The sequence below is a fragment of the Lynx canadensis genome, chromosome A2 (assembly GCF_007474595.2).
Source record: "Lynx canadensis isolate LIC74 chromosome A2, mLynCan4.pri.v2, whole genome shotgun sequence".
NCBI lineage: Eukaryota > Metazoa > Chordata > Mammalia > Carnivora > Felidae > Lynx > Lynx canadensis.
This window is the reverse complement of record NC_044304.2, coordinates 108,647,220-108,674,285: the sequence shown is the minus strand read 5'-3', so window position 1 is coordinate 108,674,285 and position 27,066 is coordinate 108,647,220. Positions and strand designations below refer to the sequence as shown.

The 27,066-nt window shown below is 35.3% G+C and overlaps 1 protein-coding gene across 1 annotated transcript in view; it reads left to right on the top strand.

Annotated features, from left to right (window-relative positions):
* The window catches only part of CRPPA (CDP-L-ribitol pyrophosphorylase A), a 322,296-nt gene that overhangs the window by 163,948 nt on the left and 131,282 nt on the right, over window positions 1-27,066 (top strand). The window contains exons 7-8 of the mRNA XM_030308046.1: window positions 7,940-8,032; window positions 8,512-8,604. Of these exons, the coding sequence (XP_030163906.1) occupies window positions 7,940-8,032; window positions 8,512-8,604 (186 nt within the window). The remainder of the gene's footprint in view (window positions 1-7,939; window positions 8,033-8,511; window positions 8,605-27,066) is intronic.

Below are 27,066 nucleotides of genomic sequence, written 5' to 3'. Positions count from 1 at the left end.
TTTCCTAAGCTTTATTGAGGTATAATTGATGAATAAAAATTATTTTTACATATATAAAATTATATCTATTGATGATAAGATGCACATATACACCATGGTCACCATGTTTAATTAACATATCCATTATTTTACATAATTACCACTTTGTTGTATGTTTTTTTGTTTGTTTTTTTCTAAAGGTCTACCCTCTTAGTAAGTTATTTCAAGTATATAATATGATATTGTTAATTACGGTCACTGTGCTGTACATTAGATCTCTGACTTATTCATCTTGTAGACCTGAAACTTTGTACCCTTACACCAGTATCTCCCCACTCCCCCCACCCCCGCTATAGCCCTTGGCAAACACAAGACTTTTAATTGTAAGTATTGTCTACAGAGTGAAAAAGTGCATCTTGCTCTGATTTCTTGTTTATGACCACATGAGTACCATGTTTGAACGGGAGGGAGGTGAGAATTTAATGGAATCAGATTCAGACATGATCCAGCCAACATGTTCTGTAAAAAGAAGGTTAGTTTTTCAGAAACACATTTTTGAACCTCTGACTCATGGGACTTGAACCAAAGTCTTTGAGCCTTAGTTAATCCTTAACTCTTCCTGAGATGGAAAACATTTTTTGACAAAGCATCTCCCTTCCTAATAGCCATGCTTTAAATAGTATTTTTAGTATCCAGATGGTTGCATTTAGTTAATGGTAAATCTTTTCTAAATTCTTATTTGTCATGATGTAAGGAAAGTACTTCATGGTTTTTTATTTTGTTTTTTTGGTATACCTCTTTAATTTTACTGAACATAATGGAAGGTTGTTTTAAATTTTGTTTAAATGTTCTTTGAACCAAAATATTTACAGAACAAGGAGTTCTTCTAGCCAGGAGATTGTTGCGTTTGTTGTGTTTGAGTGTGGAAACATTAGGAATGACAGCATAAGATGATACTGTAGAGCATTTTCATAAACAACTTAATAGCATTGTCTAATGTGGTCTTTGTTTATTAAAGGTGTCCAAGCCTCCTTTGCTATATTTAGGTAAATCTAAGGTTTTTTGTTTTTTTGTTTTTTTTTACTCAAGCATGGAAAATACTTTCTGGTTGGGAAAAGGAGTGTGACAAAAAAAAAAAAAAAAAAAAAAGAAAAGAGAAGAAAAAGAAAAAAGACACTTAACTAGAAACAGTTCTTAAGAATGTCACTTTCAGGAAGGAATAAGTGGCAGTGTTGTTTTGCTTTGTTTTAAAAGTATTTAAAAAATGCTACTATTTAATACTTTATGTAAGAATATTGTGTGTCCATTTCTTAGTTTGTAGGCCCTAGTTAATGAATGACTATCTTTTAATTGGAATTTTAATTCACTAAGTAATAGTAGAACAAATATATTTTAATAATAACAACAATAATTAACATTGGCTGGGTACTATGCTTCCCATATATCTATATCCTGTATTTGAGCAGCTTTTGTTGTATTTATTAACTGTTAATAATTAAGAAATAAAAGCTTTAATAAGGAAACAAGTATATATTGAAATCATTATCAGCTAAAACCCTCACAGGCAAGAATGAACCCAGTATTTGTGGCAGTAGTAGAAAATGGCCTTGGAGTTTAAGAATACCTGTGTTGATGAGAAGAGTTGATAAGTCGAGTTGGATGGTTAATAACATTTGAGTAGTGGGGTGCCTGGGTGACTCGGTTAAGCATCAGACTTAGGTTCAGGTCATGATCTCAGGGCTTCTGAGGTTGAACCCTACGTTGGGTTCTGTGCTGACAGCTCAGAGCCTGGTGCCTGCTTCAGATGCTGTGTCTCCCTCGCTCTCTCTGCCCCACCTCCACTCTCTCTCTCTCTCTCTCACACACACACTGTCTGTCTCTCTCAGTCTCTCTCTCTCAAAAATTAACATTACAAAAGACAATAGTTGAATATAATTAGAGTATGGAGTACTTTAAAGACAATTTCACAATTGGAGATTCAATCTAAACACATACATGTTGGGGCGCCTGGGTGGCTCAGTCGGTTAAGCGGCCAACTTCGGCGCAGGCCATGATCTCGTGGTCCGTGAGTTCGAGCCCCGTGTCGGACTCTGTGCTGACAGCTCAGAGCCTGGAGCCCGTTTCAGATTCTGTGTCTCCCTCTCTTTGACCCTCCCCCGTTCATGCTCTGTCTCTCTCTGTCTCAAAAATAAATAAACGTTAAAAAAAAATAAACACATACATGTTCTATATATAACTATATGTTCTTAAATATTCTGAATCGAAAAAATGAAACTCAGTTTTAGGAATATTAATCTTCAAATACTCTTGACACTTAGTGAATACTTTTTTTTTTAAAGAATGTATGATGCGTAAGTGCTATAGACTGAATGTGTTCTCTCTCAGAATTTATATTTTGAAATCCTAACCTCAGTGTGGTGGTATTAAGAGGTGAGGCTTGTGGGAGATGATTAGGTCATGAGGATGGGGACTTCATGAAGGGGTCAGTTGTCTTACAAAAGAGACTCCTGAGAGCTCCCTTGCTTTTGCCATCATGTGATGATGCAGTAGAAAGACTGTTGTTTTTGAACCACAAAGGGGACTCTTATCAGTCAGTGAATCTACCTACACCTTCATCTGGTTTGTCATGTCTTCTAAACCCCACCCATGGATCTGTAAGACTCTGTGAAAGGGCAAATGGTGATTATCCAGAAAATTCTTAAATTAAAAAAAAAAAAATTTAACGTTTATTTATTTTTGAGACAGAGAGACAGAGCATGAACACGGGAGGGGCAGAGAGAGAGGGAGACACAGAATCTGAAGCAGGCTCCAGGCTCTGAGCTGTCAGCACAGAACCCGATGCGGGGCTCGAACTCACGGACCGCGAGATCATGACCTGAGCCGAAGTCGGACGTTTAACCGACCAAGCCACCCAGGCGCCCCGAAAATTCTTAAATTTTAATTGAGGGAGAAACCGATGGATGTGCTGAAATGAAGGTCAGGGAAAAGTCAGAGAAAACCTTTTAAATCTTTGTAGTACAGCAGCAGAGGCAGGGAAATTTTTCAGTGCCTACTGATTCTTAACTCTACAACTTGTGAGAAAAAATAATTAGGGAACTCTGCAATTCATACCAAAAAATCATACTCCATGCAAATCAGATTTTAAAAATATGAAAGAAACCCCACAGCTCACCCCTTAAAATGTTATCATACCTTTTCTTTGGTACAATTCAGTAAAAATTTGTCTTCAAGGGGCACTTGGATGGCTCAGTAGGTTACACATCTGACTCTTGATTTCAGCTCAGGTCATGATCTCACAATTCCTGAGTTTGGGCCCCACATTGGTCTCAGCACTAACAGTGTGGAACCCGGTCAGCATTCTCTCTTTCCCTTCTCTCTCTGCCCCTATGCCACTTGAATTCTGTCGCAAAATAAATAAATATAAAAAGATGAAAAAAATGAATTCACAAAGGTGAAAGACAAACTTCAAAGATGGCATGCCAAAAGATGAATACAGTTATTAACTATCAGAGGAAACAAAATTCAGACTAAAGCAGCACTGTTTTAGAACTGCTTAACAGATCAGAGCGGCACCTGAGTGGCTCAGTTTGTTGGCAGTCCAACTTTGCCTCAGGTCATGATCTTGGGGTCCGTGGGGTTGAGCCCTGTGTGGGGCTCTGTACTAACATGTCAGAGACTAGACCCTGCTTCAGTTTCTGTGTCTCCCTCTCTTTTTGCCCCTCCCCCGCTCATGCTGTGTCTCTCTCTCAAAGAATCAATATTAAAACAAAAATAATGGATTAAAAATAGACTACAGCTGATGTCATGTTATTATAATACTGGGAAACTTGAGATAATTAGAGTGTGTTCTAAGTAAAAGATAACTAAAAGAGAATAGATGTGAATGATGATAAAGGCATTCAGCATAGGATAATGCTTCTTGGGGAAGCTTGAAGAGAATTTTCTTGAAATGACTAACTGATGCTGTAAGACCTAACAGGCATACTTGGGAAAAACTGAGGTATAAAAATTGACAATTAAACACATGTTGATTCTGATTAGGATATTGAATTTTCTCATAAAGAATTCTTCACCTAGGGACTAGGTGTAAGAAAATAAAATCAAAAGTTAAAGGAAAAAAGGATACTCTGCCTGACCTCTTGCGTCTCCACAATATTCACTATCCAAATAAAAAGAAACAGTGTCTGTGAACTTCAGAGGGGATGCATATAGAATCCAAGAATGGGACCACCAGCCAAATTTTCAGTCAAAATTGAGGAGGAAAACCAAATATAATGTCTACTGTATTTCGTATTAGAACTACTGATGTTGAATCTACCCGGTGACATAATGAATGGAGAGTAGGTGACTGACAGATGGATTATAAGCTTTAGGATAAGTATGTAATTCTTGGAGATGGTGGAACAGTGACTACAAATCTGTGAGAGAAGAGTGAACCCAACTTTGATTTCCGGGTAATAGGTTCTTTGAATGTAAGAGCAAAACTCAAGGAACATAAAGATGTTGAGGCTTTTGTAAAAAAAAAAAAAAAAAAAAAAAAGGAAAACCAACTAAAGAAACTACTTGCAGATAAAGTTTATCAAATAAAGAAGGGAATTAAAATGAAGAGCTTAAAAATGGAGAAATTTTGTTTAAAAGGTCAATGATTTGGGGGGCACCTGAGTGGCTCACTCATTTGGGCCTCTGACTTTGGCTCAGGTCATGATCTCACAGTTTGTGGGTTCGAGCCCCACTGTCGGGCTCTGTGCTGCCAGCCCGGAGCCTGCTTCAGATTCTGTGTCTCCCTCTCTGCCCCTCCCCCACTTGCACTCTGTGTCTCAAAAATAAATAAATATTAAACAAAATTTAAAAAGTCAATGCTTTTGAGTGTAGATAAGTCTAGCTTGTGGGTTTTATGGTGTTAGAATAGGATGTGAATTTAATCTTATTAAATGGGTAAAAATCACATGATTACCAGAACTAGGCTCTAGGTGGAAGCTAAAATGTGCTATTTCTTTCATAGAAGGAGGACAGCTAATGCCGACAAATAAAATGCATTGCCATTAAAAATCCAGTATTTTAATCCTATCCATACTACCTCTTCCTAACGTTTAGAAGTTTAGGGCTCTGAAAGTGAAAAATTACCTGAGATTTAGCAGCGTTTGCTTCAGTTTCACTCTACTGAATGTTCTTTCCTCACTAGCTAAAAAAAGACCTTCGTGTTATCTGATTTGAATACCATATTGCTTTTGTTTCTTCATCCTTTTGTCCTACAATCTTACTGCATATATTAATAGAATTAATAGAGTATTGTTGGAATAATGTTTAGCTAATGTTCGGAGTAATTGTTACTAGGTAGTGGTATTTTTGGATTTTTTTTTTTTTTTTTTACCTTTTTCAAGTAGTTGGTTTTAAGAACAATACACCATTTTTCTTGAAACAAGACTTTAAGAAGTTAAATCAGTCTCTCATGTTCTCATCCTAGACCTCATTTATGTATATGCAAAATAAAATTTTAAATGAAATCATTTTGTAAAATTCACATTTCACATTTGTTGAAGTTACTATCTCATGATGTGATTGTTTTATTTCATATCTGTTAAGTCAAACTTGGCAGGATCTAAGGAATTTTATAGTACTTGTATGCAGATATTCACACTAATATCTTTTTTTAAAATTTTTTTTAACGTTTATTTATTTTTGAGACAGAGGCAGAGCATGAACAGGGGAGGGTCAGAGAGAGAGGGAGACACAGAATCCGAAACAGGCTCCAGGCTCTGAGCTGTCAGCACAGAGCCCAATGCGGGTCTCGAACTCACGGACCGTGACATCATGACCTGAGCCAAAGTCGGATGCTTAACCGACTGAGCCACCCAGGTGCCCCTGTTCACACTAATATCTTAAATTCTGGCATAAGACCTTAACTCTGTGGTCAGAGGAAAGACTATTTGTTAACAGCAGTAGCATTAAGGAGAATATAGCGTTGCACTGATGGTCTACATTGCAATTCCTACAGGGGAATGCTGTTACCACTAGGTGCTATTCTAGTTGAGGTAAATTAAAGATGTTGATGTTGGGAAGCACTTAATTTGTTCAGGGACCATGGGCAAAAAAAAAAGACGTTGTCTTTATTCCTCTGGAATGTCAAGCGGATCTGCCCCAGAGAGAGAGAGGAGGCTACCTTTATTTTTTGGAATATGCACAAATATACTCCAGGAAGAGACATCCCTATCTTTGCAAATCTGCCTGTTATGCAGACATCTTTGAAAAGTCCATCTGGAGTACGTTAGCTATTAATGTCTTTGAAAATGTTTGGGTATATAAAACATCCCTGGAAAATTATCTCCTTGTAATATCTAGAAGATGTGATTCCTTGAACAAACTTAATGTTGCACAGTGAAAGCCAATAATTTCTTCTCTGTTTAACTATCAGTATGTGGCTGGTGCAAATGGAACTATTTTGTTAATTTTTTTAATGTTGTCTCGAACTTGGTACTCAATAAGAATTTTGAAATGAAAAAAGTCTTGAAATTTGCAAGCCAATGAATTCGTAGCAGTGCTAAGACTTCAAAACATTTACTTCCCCTTCTCTAATATTCTGTCAAAATTATATAGAACTAAGATGAATCCTACTTACTATGTAATGTTCTTGGAAGTACACGGTTTAATGTTTTACTAAGGGACTGGCCTACTGTTTTAGAATCGTAAGTTGTAAAGCATTGTAAATGTAATGCCAGTATTAACCATTGGAATGTGGCTTTCTGGGGAATTAAAATAACATACATAAAAGACCTCTTGTTTAATAATTAAGTTTTTGTTCTTATTGCTATTAGAGGGAAACAATGGAAGTTAATTACAATATTGAGTTTATGGAATAAAAGTCTCATTAGGAGAATTTTTGTATTATATGTGCTATTCTAAATCTAGTCTGGGACCATCTCTAGTAATAATCTCTTCATCTTTTGTTTTATTTCAAGTCTTATTTCTCTCTCAGATTATTATAATAATTTTTTAAATATAATTTATTGTCAAGTTACCTAACATACAATGTATACAGGGTACTCTTGGCTTCAGGATAGATTGCCATGATTCATTGCTTACACACAACACCCAGTGCTCATCCCAACGAGTGTCCTCCTCAGTGCCTGTCACCCATTTCCCCTCTCCCCCACCCCATCAACCCTCAGTTTGTTCTCTGTATTTAAGAGTCTCTTGTGGTTTGTTTTGTTTAAAACTATTTTTCCCCCATGGTCTTCTGTTAAGTTTCACGAATTCTTATCAGTGAAAACATGCAATATCTGTCTTTCTCTGACTGACTGACTTCACTTAGCATAATACCGTCCAATTCCATCCATGTTGCTGCAAATGGCAAGATTTCATTCTTTCTCATTGCCAAGTAGTATTGCATTGTGTATACGTATGTATGTGTTTCAGCTTTTTTATCCATTTATCAATTGATGGACATTTGGGCTCTTTCCATACTGTGGCTATTGATAGTGCTGTGTCCACCATGTTGACTCCTCCCTAATAATTTCTTAATGCTTTTCCTGCTTCTAGTCATTCCAGGTTTGGCAGAATCTATCTAACTGTAGAATTCAACATGTTTGCAGAATCATCCAACAACTCCCATCTAACCAACCATTTGATTATAATCCACAATTTTCTGAAATACATCCTTTGTATAAGAAAAAAACAGGTACTGCCTGTCCCTGCATATATCCTGTACCTTTACTTATTTGAAACTATTTCCTTTATCTGCATCTCTGTTCACCAAAATAATATTCATCAGTCATGGAGTAGTTCAGATGTCTTTTTCTTGGAAGCTTCATAAACTTTAGCCTGAATTATTTTGACTTTTTATGGTCTTTGGCTTTTTGTGTCTGTTGAAATTTTATGCTCATTTGTAACATTAATTTAGGTTCTGATTTGGTCTTTCTATCTAGTTTATAAACTGCTTTTTCTTAATTATTTATTCTCCTAGCATGTAAAAGTCACGTCTCGACTTCCATGTCACACTGGCAGAGATCTTGATCAAATCATGTCAGAGCAGTGCTACAGTTACGTTTGCGTGAATGTAAGTAGTGACCTTAAATGGTTCAAAGCCTTTGACGATCTGTGTAAATGTAATGTGCAAGATAATTATTTCTTGATTTTTCATTGTTTGAATTTAAGTTTTTGTGATGAGCTGTGTTATTCAGTAAGTATTTGGAAATTTTTTTTTTTTTAATTTTTGAAATAAAAAAAAAATATTTTCTCACAAGTTAATTCCCATAATGAGAAGGTGATATTTCTGTAGATGCCATTTTCAGTTATTTGGTATGAAGCAGATAAGATGACGCAGGTTTGAATTAATGAAGAATTCAAATTTTAATAGATGTGACCGTATGGGTATCCTTGAAAGTTGTTCAAAAAGTGAAAATTAAGCTTGATAAAAATTTTGGATGTGTATGTAAAAGCTCCATATTTTTTCCTTCATTAACTTTTAATTCTTGAATTAACTTTTAAATCATTTAAGAACTTCTTTTCACTTCCTTTTATTTTCTGGTCTTTCAGGTTATGACCTCTGATTTTGAGGAAATCCGGAAGTTAGTGAATATGCTGGAAGAGAGTAATCTTTCCATTTTATATCCTGTTGTTGTTATTTCAGTAAGTGATTTAATTAAGATTTAACTCCTCATCCTTAGGCTTCCTTCCTTGGGATTCAGTTTTCCTTTTTAACAAAATTTCATCCAATTGAGGAAATCTACCCAAGCCCAGAAGAAACTCCTTTTATGGATGCCTGAGCTTTCTCTCTTGTTATGACTTCCATGACTTTGTTCCTTTATTACTGTAGTTATTTGTTTGAATTGACAAGTTTAGGGAAAAAATTAATGTAGCAACCAGTTTTATTTCTTTTTCTTCATTAAAATTGCAAAGTATACTGCTGAATTCACTAGCTGTTTGGAGAATATGAAAGAGCTTATTAGCATGTTAGCAAAACACCATTGGAGAAAAAATACCGAGGTTAAAAAAGAAAGAGGGAAAATAGCATGTGGAAGTAAATTGTTTCTTAGGTTGTATCATCTTCTCTGTCACTTGGACAGCAAAGTAGAAGGAGAAACAGATGAAAGAGAATTCCTTGGAGATGGCCCATGAAAATTTTGGGAAGGTCTTTCCTGTGAAAGACTAAAAGTATATGTTTAATACAGCGTTTTTTTGATTGGTCTATTAAACTGTACAAAAGAGGGAGATCTCAGCACAACCAGGAAGGAATAAAATCAGAGACTAGCTGAGTAGAGTGTAGTCTGTGATATTTTACTGTGGGAAGGGGTTCAAAATGTGACATTCTCCAATCATTTGCTTAACAATTGCCAAATTTCTTATCTTGGGCCCATCCCAATAGTGTGGGAATTTAGAATTTAGTTCATGGTAGGTAAGATCATTAATACAAAAAGAAAATTTGTAATACAAATGAATTTAACTCTAGCATGGCAAATACATCCAAATTAGCAACTGGGGAAGAATGGTTTTACTGTCCTATTGTATGTGGGCATATATTCTAATGGTAAGTTCCATGGATCCTGCTGATTATGGAAAATCAAGTTCCACAAGCACTGATTTTAACAGAAGTATCAGTGACTTTCATTGGGGGTGTTGTGGGAAACATGAAATTTACTTAATGCTGGAAGGCTCTAAGGCTCTGTAGGGTACAGTTAGGTTAAAAGTCCTATGTATAGCCCTCTATTCCTCCCTTTGTGTTAAGTTACTTAGAAAATCTCCTTCTCTCCATGTCCCCAGATAATACTCTAAAGTGTATACAGCATTATGAAGGGAGCAACGGCTTTAAACTCGGAATTTCTCAGTTCCTTGGTCACCTTGGTTAAGTTTCCTGACATTTGCTTTCCTCATTTTAGAAATGAGGCTAATAACCCTACTTCTCAAATCATTGTAAGGATTAAGAAGAATGAATGAATACATAAATGCAAACTGAGGTTGGTATCTCTTTGGGAGGCGTGTAGTGTTTCATTTAATAAATAAATTTAAAAAAAAAAGCTTTAATAGCTTAACTCCTCTTCTTTCCCATTTAGATTAGATGACTCAAAGTTCACTTCCACTGCTCTCTAATCTGAATGCTGAGCTTGAATCATACATTTTTCAGCATTCTATTAGGTACTTCAGTTTGAGTACTTCGTTATCATCTTACGGGTGCTGTATCAGATCTATCACAAAAACATGTTTCCTACAAGCTGATTTCTCTTAGCAGCAGTAGTTGTGGCTGGGACTCAGGCAGGAATCTGCCTTAGCTCTGAATTTTCTTTCTACCTTTTTCCTCTGCCTCTCACCATCAAACACACGTGTGTGCGTGGACATACACACACAGTTTTTAACTGTTCTCTTTCATTGCACGTCAACCTGTTTTTTTGTATTTTTCCATAAATATTTGAATTTAGTTTTCTGTTTATTTCTGTTGAGTTCTATTTTATGTATCCCAGTAAGTGCTAGAATTTTATTTATTTATTTATTTTTGATTCCCTGGTGTTCTGTATCAAACCAAGGAAAAAGATGGATAGTCCTCTAATTAGAGAGTAAATGTCTCCTAGAACTAGTTTGAGGATAGTATTATTATAAATCTGTATACCATAAACATTGGAAAATGTTTAAATTGGAGAGTTGTTATTACTCCATGATTAATGTTTGTTCACCCATTATTTTCTCAGTGAATAGGTAGACTCAGTGTAGGGATATGAAAGTTATTATTAAACTTAATAGTAAAATGTCAATAGAACATATCTAGAGTCTGTATCCTTAGGATGGACCAAATCACTGGAAAGGTAAAATAAAGAATGCTCTGTTCTTGGATTGAGAGGCTCATGAATTTTTCTGGATTTTTGAATTGTCCTGTAAATGATTCAATAAAGGCTTCATCCCATTTCTTTCTGATACTACTTTTCCCCAAATGGCCAAAAGGCCATTTCAGTTTTCCTATGACTTAATCTTTGGCAGATTCATTCAAATATTCCCCAAATGAGTAGTTGTGTAGAAAATATTATTCTAGTTACAAAATGAATAAGATAAAAACTTAAATTTGAGTCTAAATATCTGGGGACATAAGTTATACATGAGTAAGTAGAAAAAAAAAACAATGCATGCAGTGTCTGGAGATAGAAGTATGAGTACACATGAAGATATAGATCCATATGTATGTAACTGGAAAGATGTTACTATAGGCAGGTCATACCAGTCTAGAATGGTATGTGTATTTTACTTTTATCTGAATTACTTTGCTAGAAGATTAAATTATATCTTTTTTTTTTTTTTTTTAAATAAGGCTTTTAAACATTTCTAAAATCTCAGAAGAGTTGCCAAAGAATTTGCTTATTTCCTTCCCTGAGCAGGCAGGTTTTATTCACCAGAAAATAAATCTAAAATGACTTCAAGGTCATAGAAAAATAAATCCATTATTGTTTTGGAATTATGTGTTTCGGTAGTTATTGAATGCATGTATTGTAAATGTTTAAAACCCTATTTTGTCTAGGCTGAGATATAGTACAGTGGTCCTTTTTTTCCTATGTGAGGGTTTATCAACTTCCAATTTCAGTCCATCTGAAGAGAGGAAGACTTGGGAATCACCCAGTTGCAAAGTAAAATTGTGGTTGATGAGGTGTTAGTGAGGATTTTTTTCAACTGAGAGACTAGTTAAGGTGGTCATTTGCAATGTTACCATGATTCACTCTACAAGGACAAACTTTCAGAGGAAATGGGGCTGATGTTAAGCTGGGGCATTTTGTTTGGCAAAAGTAATACTTGGTCAGTTTTTGTTTGTTTGTGTTTTAATTTTTTTTTTTAATTTATTTTTGAGAGAGAGTGAGAGGATGGGGAAGGGCACAGAGGGAGAGAGAGAGAATCCCAGCAGGCTCAGACTGTCAACACAGAGCCCCATGTGGGGCTTGAACTCAGGAACCATGAGATCATGACCTGAGCTGAACATAAGATGAGATGCTTAACTGTCTGAGCCACCCAGGTGCCCCAACACTTGATCAGGTTTTAAGTGTTGGAAATTGGTGTCTGGTCTGCCATGCTGGTGAAACTCACATTGTCTTAAATTTTCAAGGAGATGCAGAAAAATATTTTGGAATTTGCTATTAAATGTCATTTGGTAGTCATTTAAGTGGTACATCGGACCTTCAACCTCATCTGAAACTTTAATCCCTTGGAGGGAGAGCTAAGCACTGAAGGAATGACTGGTTAATGGTGTTAGATTCTTGGTACACAGGTGTTGTAGACTCTGGGTCTGGAGTTTTTTCTTGTCCAGCAAGAAAGTGGGACGCAGGATTAAAATGCGAGAGATGGCTAATGTTCTGGAGAAGACAAGAGCCCCTATTAGAGGTCGTTGCACCATATTAATTAGGATCAGAAGGCTTATAAACATGGTGATGGATGGGCACAAAGAGACAATGAAACTGTGAACATGAACTCATGGATGTGAGGGAAAGGGGTTTTTGAAGATATGCAGTGTTAGGGGTTTGGGTTAAAACAAAATCCTGGCGGTGGGTGGAAGGTTGTTTACAGCAGACATGAGGCACCAACTGTGTTTACCTAAACTGGTCTAGGGGACAAGAAACAGAGCAAGACACCTCAGGGTCAACATGGCACCTTTCTTTTGCTAATCAACTCCGCTCTGGGCAACTTCCCCCTGCACTGGGCTACTCCGCCCTGCAGCTGTCTATAGCCCTATTTACCTGTTTACCTAACTTGGTCCTTCCTTCCTTTTTTTGAAAGCAGCTTTCTGTTGTTGTGCTAAGTTGGGGGGCGTTTCTGCCCTGAATACCTAATATGGTTTACCTCATATACCTTTACCCTATACTGGGGCCTTTCCCTGCCCTATCTATACCTATTTCCCTAATCTTTACCCAAACTTGGGTGTGAGCATCCTATGGCTTTCTAATTCTTTATGCCTTGTTAACCCATCATTGCAAGCTCAGGGAATTCCTAAGCTTATTCACCACACACAGGTATTTAGCTAAAGTAAATTTTATTTCAGGGTGTTGATTGTCTGAAGATCAACTTCTCTCTGCCTTTATGAAGCTGAAATGGGTTAGGAAATACTGACTGTAGGAGGTTTTTGTGATCTCAGGTAAACTGACAGGAAAGATGCTACTGCCTTAAGATCTGCTTAGAAGAAGAAATAGAATTTCACCATGAAAAGTAGAAAAAATAATTAGGACTTTATCTTAAAATAACTAAGATAAAGATCAAAATAATTTTATCTGTTTAAAAAATTAGAGTGTTTGGAAGAGGCATCTTTGCTTAGTCTTGTGAACATTGCATGATAATATGCTATGACATGCTTCATTTCAAGTGGTCATTTTTATAAAAATATTTTTGGACATTTTTTAATTTTGTAAAAATATCTTAATACCTTGTTCAAAATTCTCTTTGGGGTCATAATTCTTATTTTATTTCTTTTTAAGGGTTTAATTTAGCCAAGTTCTCATTTGTCAATGGTGTTGAGTAGGATTTATGGAGTTTACCAATGTTAATTTGTTCAACTTAATAAAATCCCAAATTTTGATAGTTGTAATTTAATTTTGTTGTAATCATATTAAACCATTAGAATTTTTAAAATTGGTTTGACCAGGTGGAGACTGATAACTATTGACTGTTGGGCCTACATAGATGCAGCATTAAAGTAGGCAGAGGTAGTTGAGTGGGCTCAATTTATAAGCGTTTTGTTTTTCATTGAGTCTGCATCTATGTTAGGATGACATTTGTTAGCCTATGTAGCCTTTTAACTGTGAGCCTTTAGAAACAGGTAATCAGATAAGAAGCATGTCTTGTACTAGGAAAATTCTCCTAACTGAAAGAAAAAAATACGTATTTAAAGAAATTTTAATGTTTGTTTATTTTTTGAGACAGAGGGGTAAAGTGCAAGTGGGGGAGGGGCAGAGAGAGAGGGAGACACAGAATCTGAAACAGGCTCCAGGCTCTGAGCTGTCAGCACAGAGCCTGACGCAGGGCTCGAACTCAAGAACTGTGAGATCATGACCTGATATATATATATATATATATATATATATATATATATATATATATATATATATATATATATTTTAGAGACTGATTGGCACAAAGGAATTTTTAAAATGTAGGTTCTTTCATATGTCTTTTATCAAGAAAAACCTTGTAAGCATAAAAGCCCATGTTTTCTTTTGTTAAATTGTGTAGGAGTTATGTTTTGAGAGCACTTTTCAGATGAGATTTCTGATGCTGTTTAATGTATCATAAATTATCAAGGAACCAAGTTTTTGAGTTGACTAAAATTATTGTTAGCCTTCTCTTCTTTGTAGTTACCAGTGCGGGTGGGGGTGGGGGGTACACAGCTAGCAACTTTTTCAGATTGCAACTCTCAAGAGGATTAACTGAAAACTTCTTTTGGAATCACCTGATATTATAGCTAGCAACATGGGGCATGTTCATTACTTTCTACTTTGATTGTGTTTTTTTTTCCACTATTTAAATTATGAAAAAATATTTAGAAAAATAAAGTAATATATTAAATATATTCAAATAGTAAAAGGTGAACTCATAAAATTTGTTATGAAAATCATTCCCCCATCCCCCCCAAAAATAGGCTTTTACTTAAATAAGATGCAAAAGTGCTCAGAATCTCAATTACAGGCTGAGTTCTTTGCTTGGTAATTAATGATCAGGGAGCTGTTTTTTTCCAACAATGGAGAATAAAAGTTTTGGGAAGCAAAACTAAGTATAGTTGTTTTCCAGCCAAGGTTATGTAAAACTAATTGTAAAACTTTAAAAAATTCCTTCCCAGGTGCAAAAAGTAAAAGAGAGGTTCTCATTTATTTGGATCTGGCAAGTTTTGTGCAAAACATCCGTTCCTACTATTATCAAATGATATAATGAACAGTTTATTCTTGTTTAAAGCTTACTTTTTCAATGAGTAAAGCTGTTTCATATAATAGACACCAATGAAATGTTTAATTTTTAAAAGCAGAATAAAATTGGCAAAAAACATAAGTTCAAAACTGAGAAATGAAGCAAACTCTTTTACTTGAGAAAATTTTTATCACTTCCCCACTACAAAATAAATTCACAGTATTCATCTGGATAAGAGCACAAAAGCTCTAATTTTTGACTATGTAGACTATAATTTTATTGGTGCTTTATGAGTGTTAGGAATCTTTTCCTGAATTTAGCAAAAAACATAAATTACCATATGGAATTTTAATGCTTTGAAAAATAAAAATAAACCTTCAAAAGTACCTAATTTAGTTCTAGTTACCTGGAAGTAGTTTATTGACATAACAGATCAGAATATATGGTCTGTAAAATACTTCAAAATGTTTAATATTTGAACATGTTAGCAAATAAAAAAAAATAGAAAACCACCATCCATTGACACTTGATACTGTGACATCTGGGGAAACTCAGCAATGTAAATTGTTTCCAGAAGGTTCCACAGCTCACCAATGGCAGAGCTAGGAACAGAATCAATCCACTGTGTACTGTATCATATAAACTTGTTACTTTTATGCATTCATGGATGTGTTAAATAATATTGAAAAAGGTTAAAAGTATACATACACACATATATGTATTTAATATTCTTTCCTAATAAAGAACAAATGACAATTGGAAGAACATACTGATGCCTTCTTTTAAGTGCTAATGGTTTCTTTCTTTGCTTCACAAGGTATTGACTTGAGGCTTATTGAATTTAAGTTATAAAAATCTGTGGTCCTGTTAAGTTTCTTACCAGATTCTAAACATGTATCTTTGTCATGTTTTACTGAACTACTTATTCTATACATTTCCTTCTGTTAACCCTATTACTAATAGACTGACAAAATATGTGTTTAGGTCACAAGTTCTTAAAAAACAAAAGAGAGCTGGCTGTTGTAATTCTCACTGCCATCATACTGGGTTTACTTTTTACAATGTGTATATTTCACGCCCTTTATCTGTCTTTATTTTTGAATGGATATTCTCTATGTGCGCATGTGTGTGTATGTGGTTAATAGTCAAAGAAGGACCAATGGGGTTAGCACAAATCCTACTTCTATTCCAATCTCAACCACGTTGCTTCTGTAGCTTTTTGCTTTTCCTTCAAAAAATTATGATCTTATTGTATACTGAATGTTTTCATGTTTTACTTTAGGTACACTAACGTGTTCTCTTTCATGGCTGTATATGGCCATTGTAGAAATGTGGCAGAAATGTAATCATTTCTACAAATTCTACAAATGTTTTCATTTGTTTTCTGGTAATAAACTAAGTCTGAAGTATTTCCTGCCTAAAATAATAATAAAATCTCAATCCTGGTTTTAAATTCCTTGAGAACCTTTTGAAATTTTAGTCATGAAGGGATTCATATCTAACACAAAAGTGAGGAATGATGAAGTCACTCTTTTAGGAGGTGGTGAATAGAAAGAATTGTCTGTTATTTTAAGTTTTAGAAGATCTTTGCTTATGGCTAAATAGTTACTGGAAGGTTTTTGTTGTGGGATATTAAAATTCCCTAGGATTAATTGTGATGGGCACATAACTGACGCTGTGGAGAGAAATTATTCTTATAGGACATACCTTTCTAGTTTTAATTCATTCTGGTAATGAATTATGGTTATTTTCAGATAGAGTGATGTTATTATGGAATATGCAAATATAATAAATTCCAGAATACTTTTTTTTAATTTTTTTTTTCTTCAACTTTTTTTTAATTTATTTTTGGGACAGAGAGAGACAGAGCATGAACAGGGGAGGGGCAGAGAGGGAGGGAGACACAGAATCGGAAACAGGCTCCAGGCTCTGAGCCATCAGCCCAGAGCCCGACGCGGGGCTCGAACTCACGGACTGCGAGATCGTGACCTGGCTGAAGTCGGACGCTTTAACCGACTGCGCCACCCAGGCGCCCCCAGAATACTTTTTATAAGTTTAATGAATGAATTTTTCTTGATTAAGCACAGGGTTTGAAATTGCTATTTATTTTCCTAATTTAAGCAGTTCACTGAATTTGGTCAGATGCACAAAATTGTTTATGATTTTGTTTGCTAGTGCTTTCCATATAAATCAGTTTATAAAATTTAACATGAAATGCACAGGAGGCAAATAATGAAGCTAGCCTTTTTTGTTAGGCAGCCTACATTAATTTTAGGCTTAGAAAAGGCGTTGAGCAATGGATTTGATCATTTACTGTCATATCAGAAAATGTGCCTGAGGATTTCTTTTACTAGTTTTTTTTTTTTTTTTTTTTTTGAATACAGGACTCTATTTTAAATAATGGCCTTTAGCTCAATTGTGTTGTGCTATTTCTTTACAAAGATGGAACCCAATATATTTTCAGTATCATTTATTTGACAAATACATGTTATATGTGTTATATACATTGATTAAAGTTGATTTCTTATATAGATTAAAGTCAGGCTTGGTATATTTTTATTTTACTATTCAGAAGGTTTTACTCCTTGGAGAAAATAAATTACGTTGTCATAAAGGTGGTGTTAAATAGAAGAATTGACTGTTCTTTTAAGTTTTAGGAACTCTTTGGTATGGTGAGGATGATATCCCAAGACAGGTTCAAGGTACAAGGGATAGATAGGTGTACAAATAACAAGTGTTTACTAACTTTTATGTCTCTCCAGTTGTATTTCAGAGTCTTTTTTTTTAAGTTTATTTATTTATTTTGAGAGAGAAAGAGCAGAGGAGGGGCAGAGAAGGGGGGGAGAGAGAGAATGCCACACTGTCAGTTTGGAGCCTGATGTGGGGCTTGAACTCAGAAAACATGAGGTCATGATCTGGGCCCAAGTCAAGAGTTGGATTAACAGCAGACTAACATCAGATTAACATCAGACTGAGCCACCCTGGTGCCTCTACTTCAGAGTCTTTATCTGGCCACAGAGTGGGATGCTCGTGAAGGAATTTAAGTGACATCTCTTTCTAAAGATATTTTTCATACCAGATACATACTGTCAAGGCATTTTCCTGTTGCATGACCCACTGTGAATGTGCTTTATGTACAGGTATAATAGAGCAATTCAGATTATAACAATCATGTTAATTTGGAATCAGGTGGTATAGTATTCTGTTAGGAACCATTTTGAGAATTGTGTATACTTTAATCCTCATTCAAGATTTCTGCATTATTGTTTGATTCTTCCTCTGCATGGTACCATTATCTTTCTCTTTTTGTGTAGAATTATTAGGTTAAGTCTAAATCTTTTTTCAATCATTCCTTTTTTTTTTTTTTTTTTTTTGGTCTCTTTAAAACCATTGTAATACTGCATGATGAGTCTCCTTCCTATCCCACCCCTTCAAAGAATCTATCCATTCATGTCTATCCGAGGCCCTACCTTCTGAGAATGATTAAAGTACCAGTGCATCTTTTTACCTACTCATTTTATTAAAGTTTATTTTCAGAAAGAAAGCAGCATGTCCACGCTCAAACAAGCAGGGGAGGGGCAGAGAGAGAGAGAATTCCAAGCGGGCCCTGAGCTGTCAGAGCAGAGTCGGATAGGGGACTCAATCCCACGAACCATGAGATCATGACCAGAGCTGAAATAAAGGGCTGAATGCTTAACTAACTGAGCTACCCAGGCACCCCTACCTATTCATTTTAAACTCATTTTAGGTGCCATGTACTTTGCTCTTCACAGTGAACTATCCTATTCTCTTTATTACCTAACTGATGACTTAATGTCAATAAATAGAACATATGTTGAACATCTGCATGACAAGCATTTTGACATACACATATGCTACTTAATAATTTAGTTTTTTTTTTTAAACTGCATCTTTAGAAGAGTATTTCAGATGATTTTATCTTGTTAAGTAAGGAAATAATTTTATTTATATATTTTCTTTTGAAGATGAAAATTTTTTAGTAACATATGCTTAAGTGAGTGGCCAGAGTTAGCTTGGGAAGTGATCCAGTGGCTGGGAGTTCATAGCATTTTGGTTACTCTTCTATTTACCATTCCAAGGTTAAGTTGTAACTAGTTCTCTTTGAAAAGGGAGTAAATAAGCCTGGAATAGAAGATCAGGAGAGATCTTAAGAATATGAGAGGAACCTGAAATTTGGAAGACTGAACAGGTCCACATCTTTGAGGAGCAGGGAGAATAGCATTTCTTTATGGCCACTAGAAAGAGCCAGTGGATCTGAGACTGACTGAACCACACACTGGGGAATGTTGAGGATTAGGCAGGAAAAGGTCAAGGTGGGCCTTTTTTCTTAGTTTGAACTCTATGAAGCAGCACTGCTCAGTAGAAATGGATGGGATGATCAGATTTGCATTTTACATTATAATTCTGGATACAGTATGGAGAACAGATTAAAATGATCAGAGAGTTTCCTTGATGCATTTCTTGTAGTTAGGAGGCTATCACAGTTGTCTCAGAAATAATGGTGGTGGCTGCTACTAGGGTCATTTTGGAGTGAATGGGCAGAAATTGCTGGAGTCAAGGCATATTTAAGAAGTAGAAGCACTAAGAATTTGTGCTCATTTTAATTTTTTTAAATGTTTGTTTTGTTTTTGAGAGAGAGAGTCCAGCAGAGTGCATGTGGGGAAGGTTCAGAGAGAGGGAGACACAGAATCTGAAGCAGGCTCTAGGCTCTGAGCTGTCAGCACAAAGCCCATCGTGGGGCTTGAACCCATGAACTGTGAGATCATGACCTGAGCTGAAGTCAGACGCTTAACTGACCGAACCACCCAGGTGCTCCAGATTTGTGCTTCTTTAATGAGAGAGAAGAGGTAAAATCTCAAGTTTTGTATTTTGTGAAACTGAGTGAATAATATTAAGATAGGGGACATTAGAGAACAGTCTTTTTGGTTCATGAAGTTTGAGTCAGCAGATGATTACCACACATTTGTTCTCAGAGATACTTACAGAGATTTCACCCATAGTCAAAAGCTTTCTATTCATTTGTGTGTGTTTATGTGTAGAATCTCTTATCCTAAAGCCAACTTGGAGAGAGAAATTCCATTCCTCCACAGCTTCGTTAGTATTTGAGGTTTGTTTATTATTATTTTTTTAATGTTTATTTTTGAGAGAGTGCACAAGCAGCAGAGGGGCAGAGACAGAGGGAGACACAGAATCTGAAGCAGGCTCCAGGCTCTGAGCTGTCAGCACAGAGCCTGATGTGGAGCTTGAACCCACAGACTGCGAGATCATGACCCAATCTGAAATTAGACACTTAACTTACTGAGCCACCCAGGTGTCCCAGACTCTTACATAGAGTTTGTCTGATGAATCGTGTTGTTTCACGAAGTATTTTCTGTAGCAACATTTCATATTCAAAGAAAAATGCAACTGAAAACAAAAAAATCAAAATCTTGTTCATGGGTTGAATCATTAGCAGGCAGCAAGATGGTAAGAATATTATCATGCCTAAGTAGTGTTCCTTTAGGATAAAAATTTTTTGCCACCTAAAAATAGATTACTTCTGCAGTTTTCTGGAAAGCCTGAACTGTTGTTTTATTGAAAGTGTAGAAGGGTGATGGAATCAGTGCAAAAAACTTCTTTATCCAAACATGTTTTGGCTTGAACCCTATTTGCAATAGGTTTGTATGTGATACTTTTGTAAAGTGTGATTGAATTTTCAGGCAACAGAGGTTTTGTTTTACAGGATTTTAAACTTTATACTTAAATGCTGGAAAATTGTTATTTGGGAATGACTGGACTAGTTAAAGTTACCTGCATGTTTCTTCTAAGTATTTGGAGTATTGTACCCGAGTATTACATCTTTGGAGAGAGAACTGCAGATTTAAGTTTTTTAATTTAATATGTTCAGGGTAATGACTGATGTCTAGTTTTTTGCTAGACCAGTGATAACTATGATCTTGTGTTTTTTGCTTTTCCCATTTGTAAGAAATGGAGCTCCCTCTACATATATAATCCTCAGGCCCCCTTCTCCCCCTGCAAATGTGGCCTACTAACACTTATTATTAGTATAATTATGTTACTGGTAGTAATAACAGACACTGCTTTGAAATAATGAATCACCATTCATTTATTTTAATATAAATGATCCCATTTAATCCTCACAGGGGTCCCAAGAGTTGAAGATCATAGATGCCATTATGCTCATTTCAAGAATAACACTTGTGGTTCAAATGATGTTCTTTTTTTTTTTTTTTTTAAGGGATGTCAATACTTGGCGCTCTTTGAGTAAGAGAGAAATAGATTGTTGAAGGAGAAATGGATCTTAAAAACCACTCAATAGGATGCTCTTAATTTATAATAGATAATTCAGGTCATTTTCTGTGCCTGGACTGAGATAGATTTTTTATATTAGGGGTTGACCAATTTTTCTTGTAACGATCGTAAATACTTTAGGCTTTGTGGACCAATACGGTCTTTGTTACAACTGTTCGGCTGTGCTGTTCTGGTGCAAAAGTACCCATAGACCAGTGTAAAAGAATGGGTGTGGCCGTGTTTCAGTAAAATTTCACTTACAGAAACAGGCATGTGTCTGGATTAGACACATAGACTATAGTCTCCTGGATCTTGGCTCAGATTTTAAAACCTGTATGACCTTTCTGCCACCATTACTTGGTACCTTTACCTAAAATACCTCTTAGACATTTCTGTAATAGGCATACACTCTCTGGGTCATCAAGTCTCACTATTCAAAGTGTCATTCATGTGCCAGTTCCTACATTTTTATCTCTAGTCTTTATCATTCTTCTCAGTTTTGGCAGGAATGTTCAAGCTCATGAAGTTAGGAAAAAAAAAAAAAAGAAAGAAAGAATTTATCATCTTGACTCCAAGAGCTGTCCCAACAGTCTCTTATTTCAGTTTGACCTCACCATTGCTTCTGTGACAGATTTTGCTAATTGCTAGTAAGGAGCTAGTCTCTTTATTAAAACCTTCTAGAGGCTCTTCATCCCCTACTGGACAAAGCTTAGTCATATGATAAAGCCTTGGCCTGGTCTGGTTCTTGCTAAATTTTATTGTCCTGACTCTTATTTCCTCACCAAACAATTTGCCCTCTGGTAATACTGAACTTTTTAGCCCGTTGACCCTATTGCTTGGTATATATGTGTCTCCTCTGAGTTTTTTGACCTTGGACACCGTTTTTCTTGCCCGATTCTTACTGTTATTTGTGAGTGATAATATTTCTTCTTGGAGTCGTTCTTCAATCCCTCCATGCTCCGAGTTTTTCCCCCTTTCCCACCAAAGCATGTGTAGGCATTCAGAAATGTTTATTGACTTATTGACTTGAACTTGCCTTGGGATTCCTAGTCATGATGTCTCTTATTCCATCCTGTTTCAGTGTTGCCTACCACAAATGGACGCTTTGTAGTGATTTGCAGAAATTAAGGTGGCTAGGTACGAGGAAATACATAGAAATTGCACCTCTAGTAATAGCTATGTTCGACTGAGAATAATATTACTTCTACCTGAGGGTATTATTTACTATATAAATTTAAACTTAATAAATTATACTATTTTGACTGATGTTATCCTTCTTAGTACAGTTAAATTTTTTCCATTATTCCTTTTAGAAGAAGAAATTTTGTTTCCCTTCAACTATAATTGTCTAATTAACATATTTATCTTTTCAGATTTTGTGAATCATATCCTTATGCTTCATGTTAGGAAGAATACCTTATTGTGCCTATAAATGACCACTTATGTCTTAAATTACTTTATGTATTTACCGTAAATAATAGCATTAACCTTTGAAGTGTTTCTCATTCCTAAGAGGAAATCTATTTTTCTCTTACAAATTGAATTTAGGGGTAATATTCCAACATTTTTGGAGGAGGCTTACTTTTTTGTTTCAAAATAAATTCTAAGTGGATAACTACTATATTGAGAATTTTTTAAAAAGTATATTTGTGAACATTCATTTTATCTTTTAATTCACATGTACAGCATTTACTTATATATTTAATAAGAAATATTAGGTTATTTGATGAAGACTAAAGTTTGAAAGCAATGATTATGGATTATATTTGGAGGTTTCATTTCCTGGTCTATTTCTGCATTTTATTTGGATTGTGTAATACACTGATTGATCTACTAGAGAATTATAATATTAACAATTGAAGAAGGATTTTTTCTTAAAAAAGTCTTCCTAAATTAAATGAATCCAGAAGCCTGAAAGTGAATAGCTTGTGTCCTTTTCACAAATATAAAACTGAACAAAAGTTACCTTCACACCTGTAATACACGTTAAGATGACAACATATGAGCAGAATGTGATATTTCACTCGTTAATGTGTGTTGCTCAGTTTGTTCTTACACCACGATGAGAGCATGTGCCACGCAGATGTTTCTTACCTCTGGTTGGCCGTTCTGTTGAACTGAGCACACATATGCTGTGAGAATGTACCTCATTGCACCATTCTATGTATGTAGACTTGCAGAGGCCTGAATTTTTAAAAAATACAGTGTGTCTTTCATCTTAGGCACTGCTGTTTTTATTTCTGCAAATTTGGTGTGTGTCCTTTTTATCTCTTCTACTTTTCTACTTTTGAATATATGAGAAACAGTTATGGTAACTTTTAATATCCTAGTCTGCTACTTGGTACTTTGATATTAGTTTGATTCCATTTCAAGTGATGTATTTATTTCCTTCTTAAGGGTATTTTCCTGCTGCTTTTTATGCCTGGAAAGTTTTGTGTGTGTGTGTGTGTGTGTGTGTGTGTGTATGTGTGTGTGTATTTAAAGTGTGCTATGTGGATTTTTAATTTTCATCTAACTTGGAAAATTTTCAGCCATAATTTTTTCTGTTCATTACCATACTTCTCTGGGAATACCCAATTATCTGTATAGCAGATTATTTGAAATTGATCCATTATCTCACTACTGCTCTGTTTGTTTTTCCTTTTTTTTTTTCCTTTGAGTCTTTTTTTCTGTTTGATTTTAAGTAGTTGCTATTGCTATAATTTTAAATTCACGAATCTTTTGCAGTGTCTAATCTGCTGTTAATATTTCCCAGTGTATATTTTTTAAATCTCAGATGATGATATTTTCATCTTTATAATTTAGGTTCAGGTCTCTTTTACATCTTTTTTCTACTTAACCCATGCATTCTCTTCTAGAGCTTTGTGAACAAATGGAACATAATCGTAAACTTTTTTTTTTTTTTAATTTTTTTGTTTTCAACGTTTATTTATTTTTAGAACAGAGAGAGACAGAGCATGAACGGGGGAGGGGCAGAGAGAGAGGGAGACACAGAATCTAAAATGGGCTCCAGGCTCTGAGCCATCAGCCCAGAGCCTGACACGGGGCTCGAACTCACGGACTGCGAGATCGTGACCTGGCTGAAGTCGGACGCTTAACCGACTGCGCCACCCAGGCACCCGTAAACTTGTTTTAATGTCCTTTTTTATTCTAATAAATGTGTCACTTCTGAGTTGGTTTTGATTGATTTTTCACCTTATGGACCACGTTTTTCTGCTTTTTTGGACATTGATACATTTTGATTGGCTGTTAGATTTTGTGCATTTTACCTTGCTCTGGTTACTGAATTTTTTTTTTTTAATTGCTAGAATATTTTTGAACTTTTTTTTTCCTGGGATATAGTTAGAAACAGTTTGATCCTTTTAAGCGTTGCTTTTATGATTTTTAGGTCAAGCTAGTATGTTTAATGTAGGTCTAAACATTGTTTGTAACTGAGGCAAGACTCTTTTTCAGTACTCTACCTAATGCCCTATATTATGAAGTTTCTACTCTGGCTAATGGTTACCATTATTCCTGACCTTGGAGGTTCATCAGGCAATGTTCTTATCTTCTCCAATAGGTTTTTTGCCCAGCATCACCTTTTTTATTTTATTTATTTTTTTTAATTCTCAAATGTGTGCAGGGATCAGTATTCTGCTGTATATGTGAGTTAGTCTGATATTCACCAGCCTCCTTGTACCTCTTTGCTCTTCAGTACTTTGCCCTGTGAACTCTACCCACATTTGTCTCCCCATGCTGTGAAACCCAAATATCTGCCTCTCCCTTCAGTGTGCCAGAGCCTGGAAGCTGTTTTAAGGAAGAGTAGGTTGGTGCAAATCTAAGGCTCATTTCATTTTTTCTTATTTCTAAGAGGTGTCCCTTGTTGTAGGTGCCTCATGTCTTAAATTTCTTTGTTTTGGTTTGCATACTTTTGTCTGTTTCAACTGGTAGGTAAATTTGACCCATATTATTCTTTTGTAGCAAACAGAAGCTGGAATTTTCTCAATTTAAGAATTTTATTTTCATACATTCATATTCATCGACATTTTCAGAAAATATTTTATATGTAAATAAGAAAATCTCAGGCTGTTTTAGGTCAGACTCTCTATTGTTTGCATATTCCAGATGCAATTTGTTCAGAGGATTTTAACTAGTAACATAACATTTAGTCAGGAAAGAAAATTCTTTTTATAACTCAACACATAATTAATGACCCCCCCAAAATTAATAGGATTTATGATGAACAAATAAAATGTATTTATATCACACAGGCTTCTTTTGTCCTAGGCATATGTACAGCCCATTAGTACATTGTACAAAGGTGAAATGTTTGCTATACTCTTGTATATGTATGTAATGCTTCAGGAAGTTGTGCCATAATGCAACAGTGGCCGAGTCTGTTCTTCTAGGAGAATACCGTGTGAAATCTGAAAAGAAAAAAAATATATATTTTCAAGATACGTTAGGTTTTCCCACTGATTGTTTAATGTGAAGTTCCTGTGCACCTGGCTGTCTCACTTTCTCATTTGGTTAAGCGTTCAGCTCTTGATTTTGACTCAAGTCATGGTCTCACGGTTCGTGAGTTCAAACCCTGCATCAGTCTCTGTAGTGGCAATGCAGAGCCTCCTTGGCATTCTCTGTCTCCCTCTTCCTCTGCCCCTCCCCTGATCACACTCTCTCTCAAAAATAAATCGTTTAAAAGTGAGTTCTGTTTTCATTACTTCTTTGATTGTTTACATAAGGATCTAAACAAAATGAGTATACAAGTATAACATTTGTCTTGACATTATAAAACTCCTTTATTTTTTAATTCTTTGAATCAATAGAAAAATTTAAACCTTTTGTATGGCTAATATTTTAACGCAAAATGCTGTTTACTACTTTGGTTACATGGCATAATTTCTCAACCTAATAGTTTAGCTGGTATTTTAAGATTTATAGATGAGTTGTTAAACATTTGCTCTGAATTTTTATGATAGCTTATAACTTTTAATTAGCTTCTATTCATCATAATTATCCATTGAATTTCTTGGTAGCATTGATTTAAACTTGTTCCAAAATGAACTGGTTCAACAGTAAAAGCTTGTTCCTTTTTCTTTTTAGAAGTATAGTTAAAAAAAATAAGGTATAGTTTATTCATTTTCATTAATAGAATCCGTGTAGTTCATAAATAGTTGACGTGAGATGAAACTTTCCCTAACTTTTTTTTTAATCCTTAAGATAAACTCTTACTCTGATCTGCTTAGTATTAGTCAGTTTCATCTGTTATTAGATCTCCCCATGATTATTTTGAAAGTAATGTTGTCTAGATACTGGCCTAATTCCCACATTTACTCTTCTGTACCTATAGGTAGATAATTGCACAATATCTGTTGTGTGGTTTCAGAGAGCCTCTGGTCCACCTACCAGTTCTTTGTAACTTGATTGATAATTACCAGAATTTTGATTTTGATTGACCTTCCTTCTACTTAGGTGGGCATTAAGCAGTGTATATTTAGATATATACTTGAACTTCAAAAATTGACTTCTTAATCAAATAAACAAAGACTCTATTTCTCTTCGTACCACAATTCCTGACTCCCTTCTCAGGCCTTCCTGTTAACATGGGGTCTGGAATGAGACAGAAGTGTTAAATGTGGGGTTATGGAACATTCCTGATGTTGTAAAGAATATAGTACTTGATATTAATATTGTCTTTTAATTAATGTACCTGTCCTCAGACAAATGAAAAATTACATATTAAATATAAAAAAAATGATTGGAATTCATCTGGGGCCAGGGATTATTAATGGTTCCAGACAAATATAAAGCATGTGTAGAACTGAATGTAGAAGACATGAGGCACAGAGGAGCATTTTCCAAACTCTGCCAGAAACCTTGCCCACCCACAAAGCCATGAAGCTACCCATATGTTAAATGTTTAAGCAGTTTACTGGTTTATTG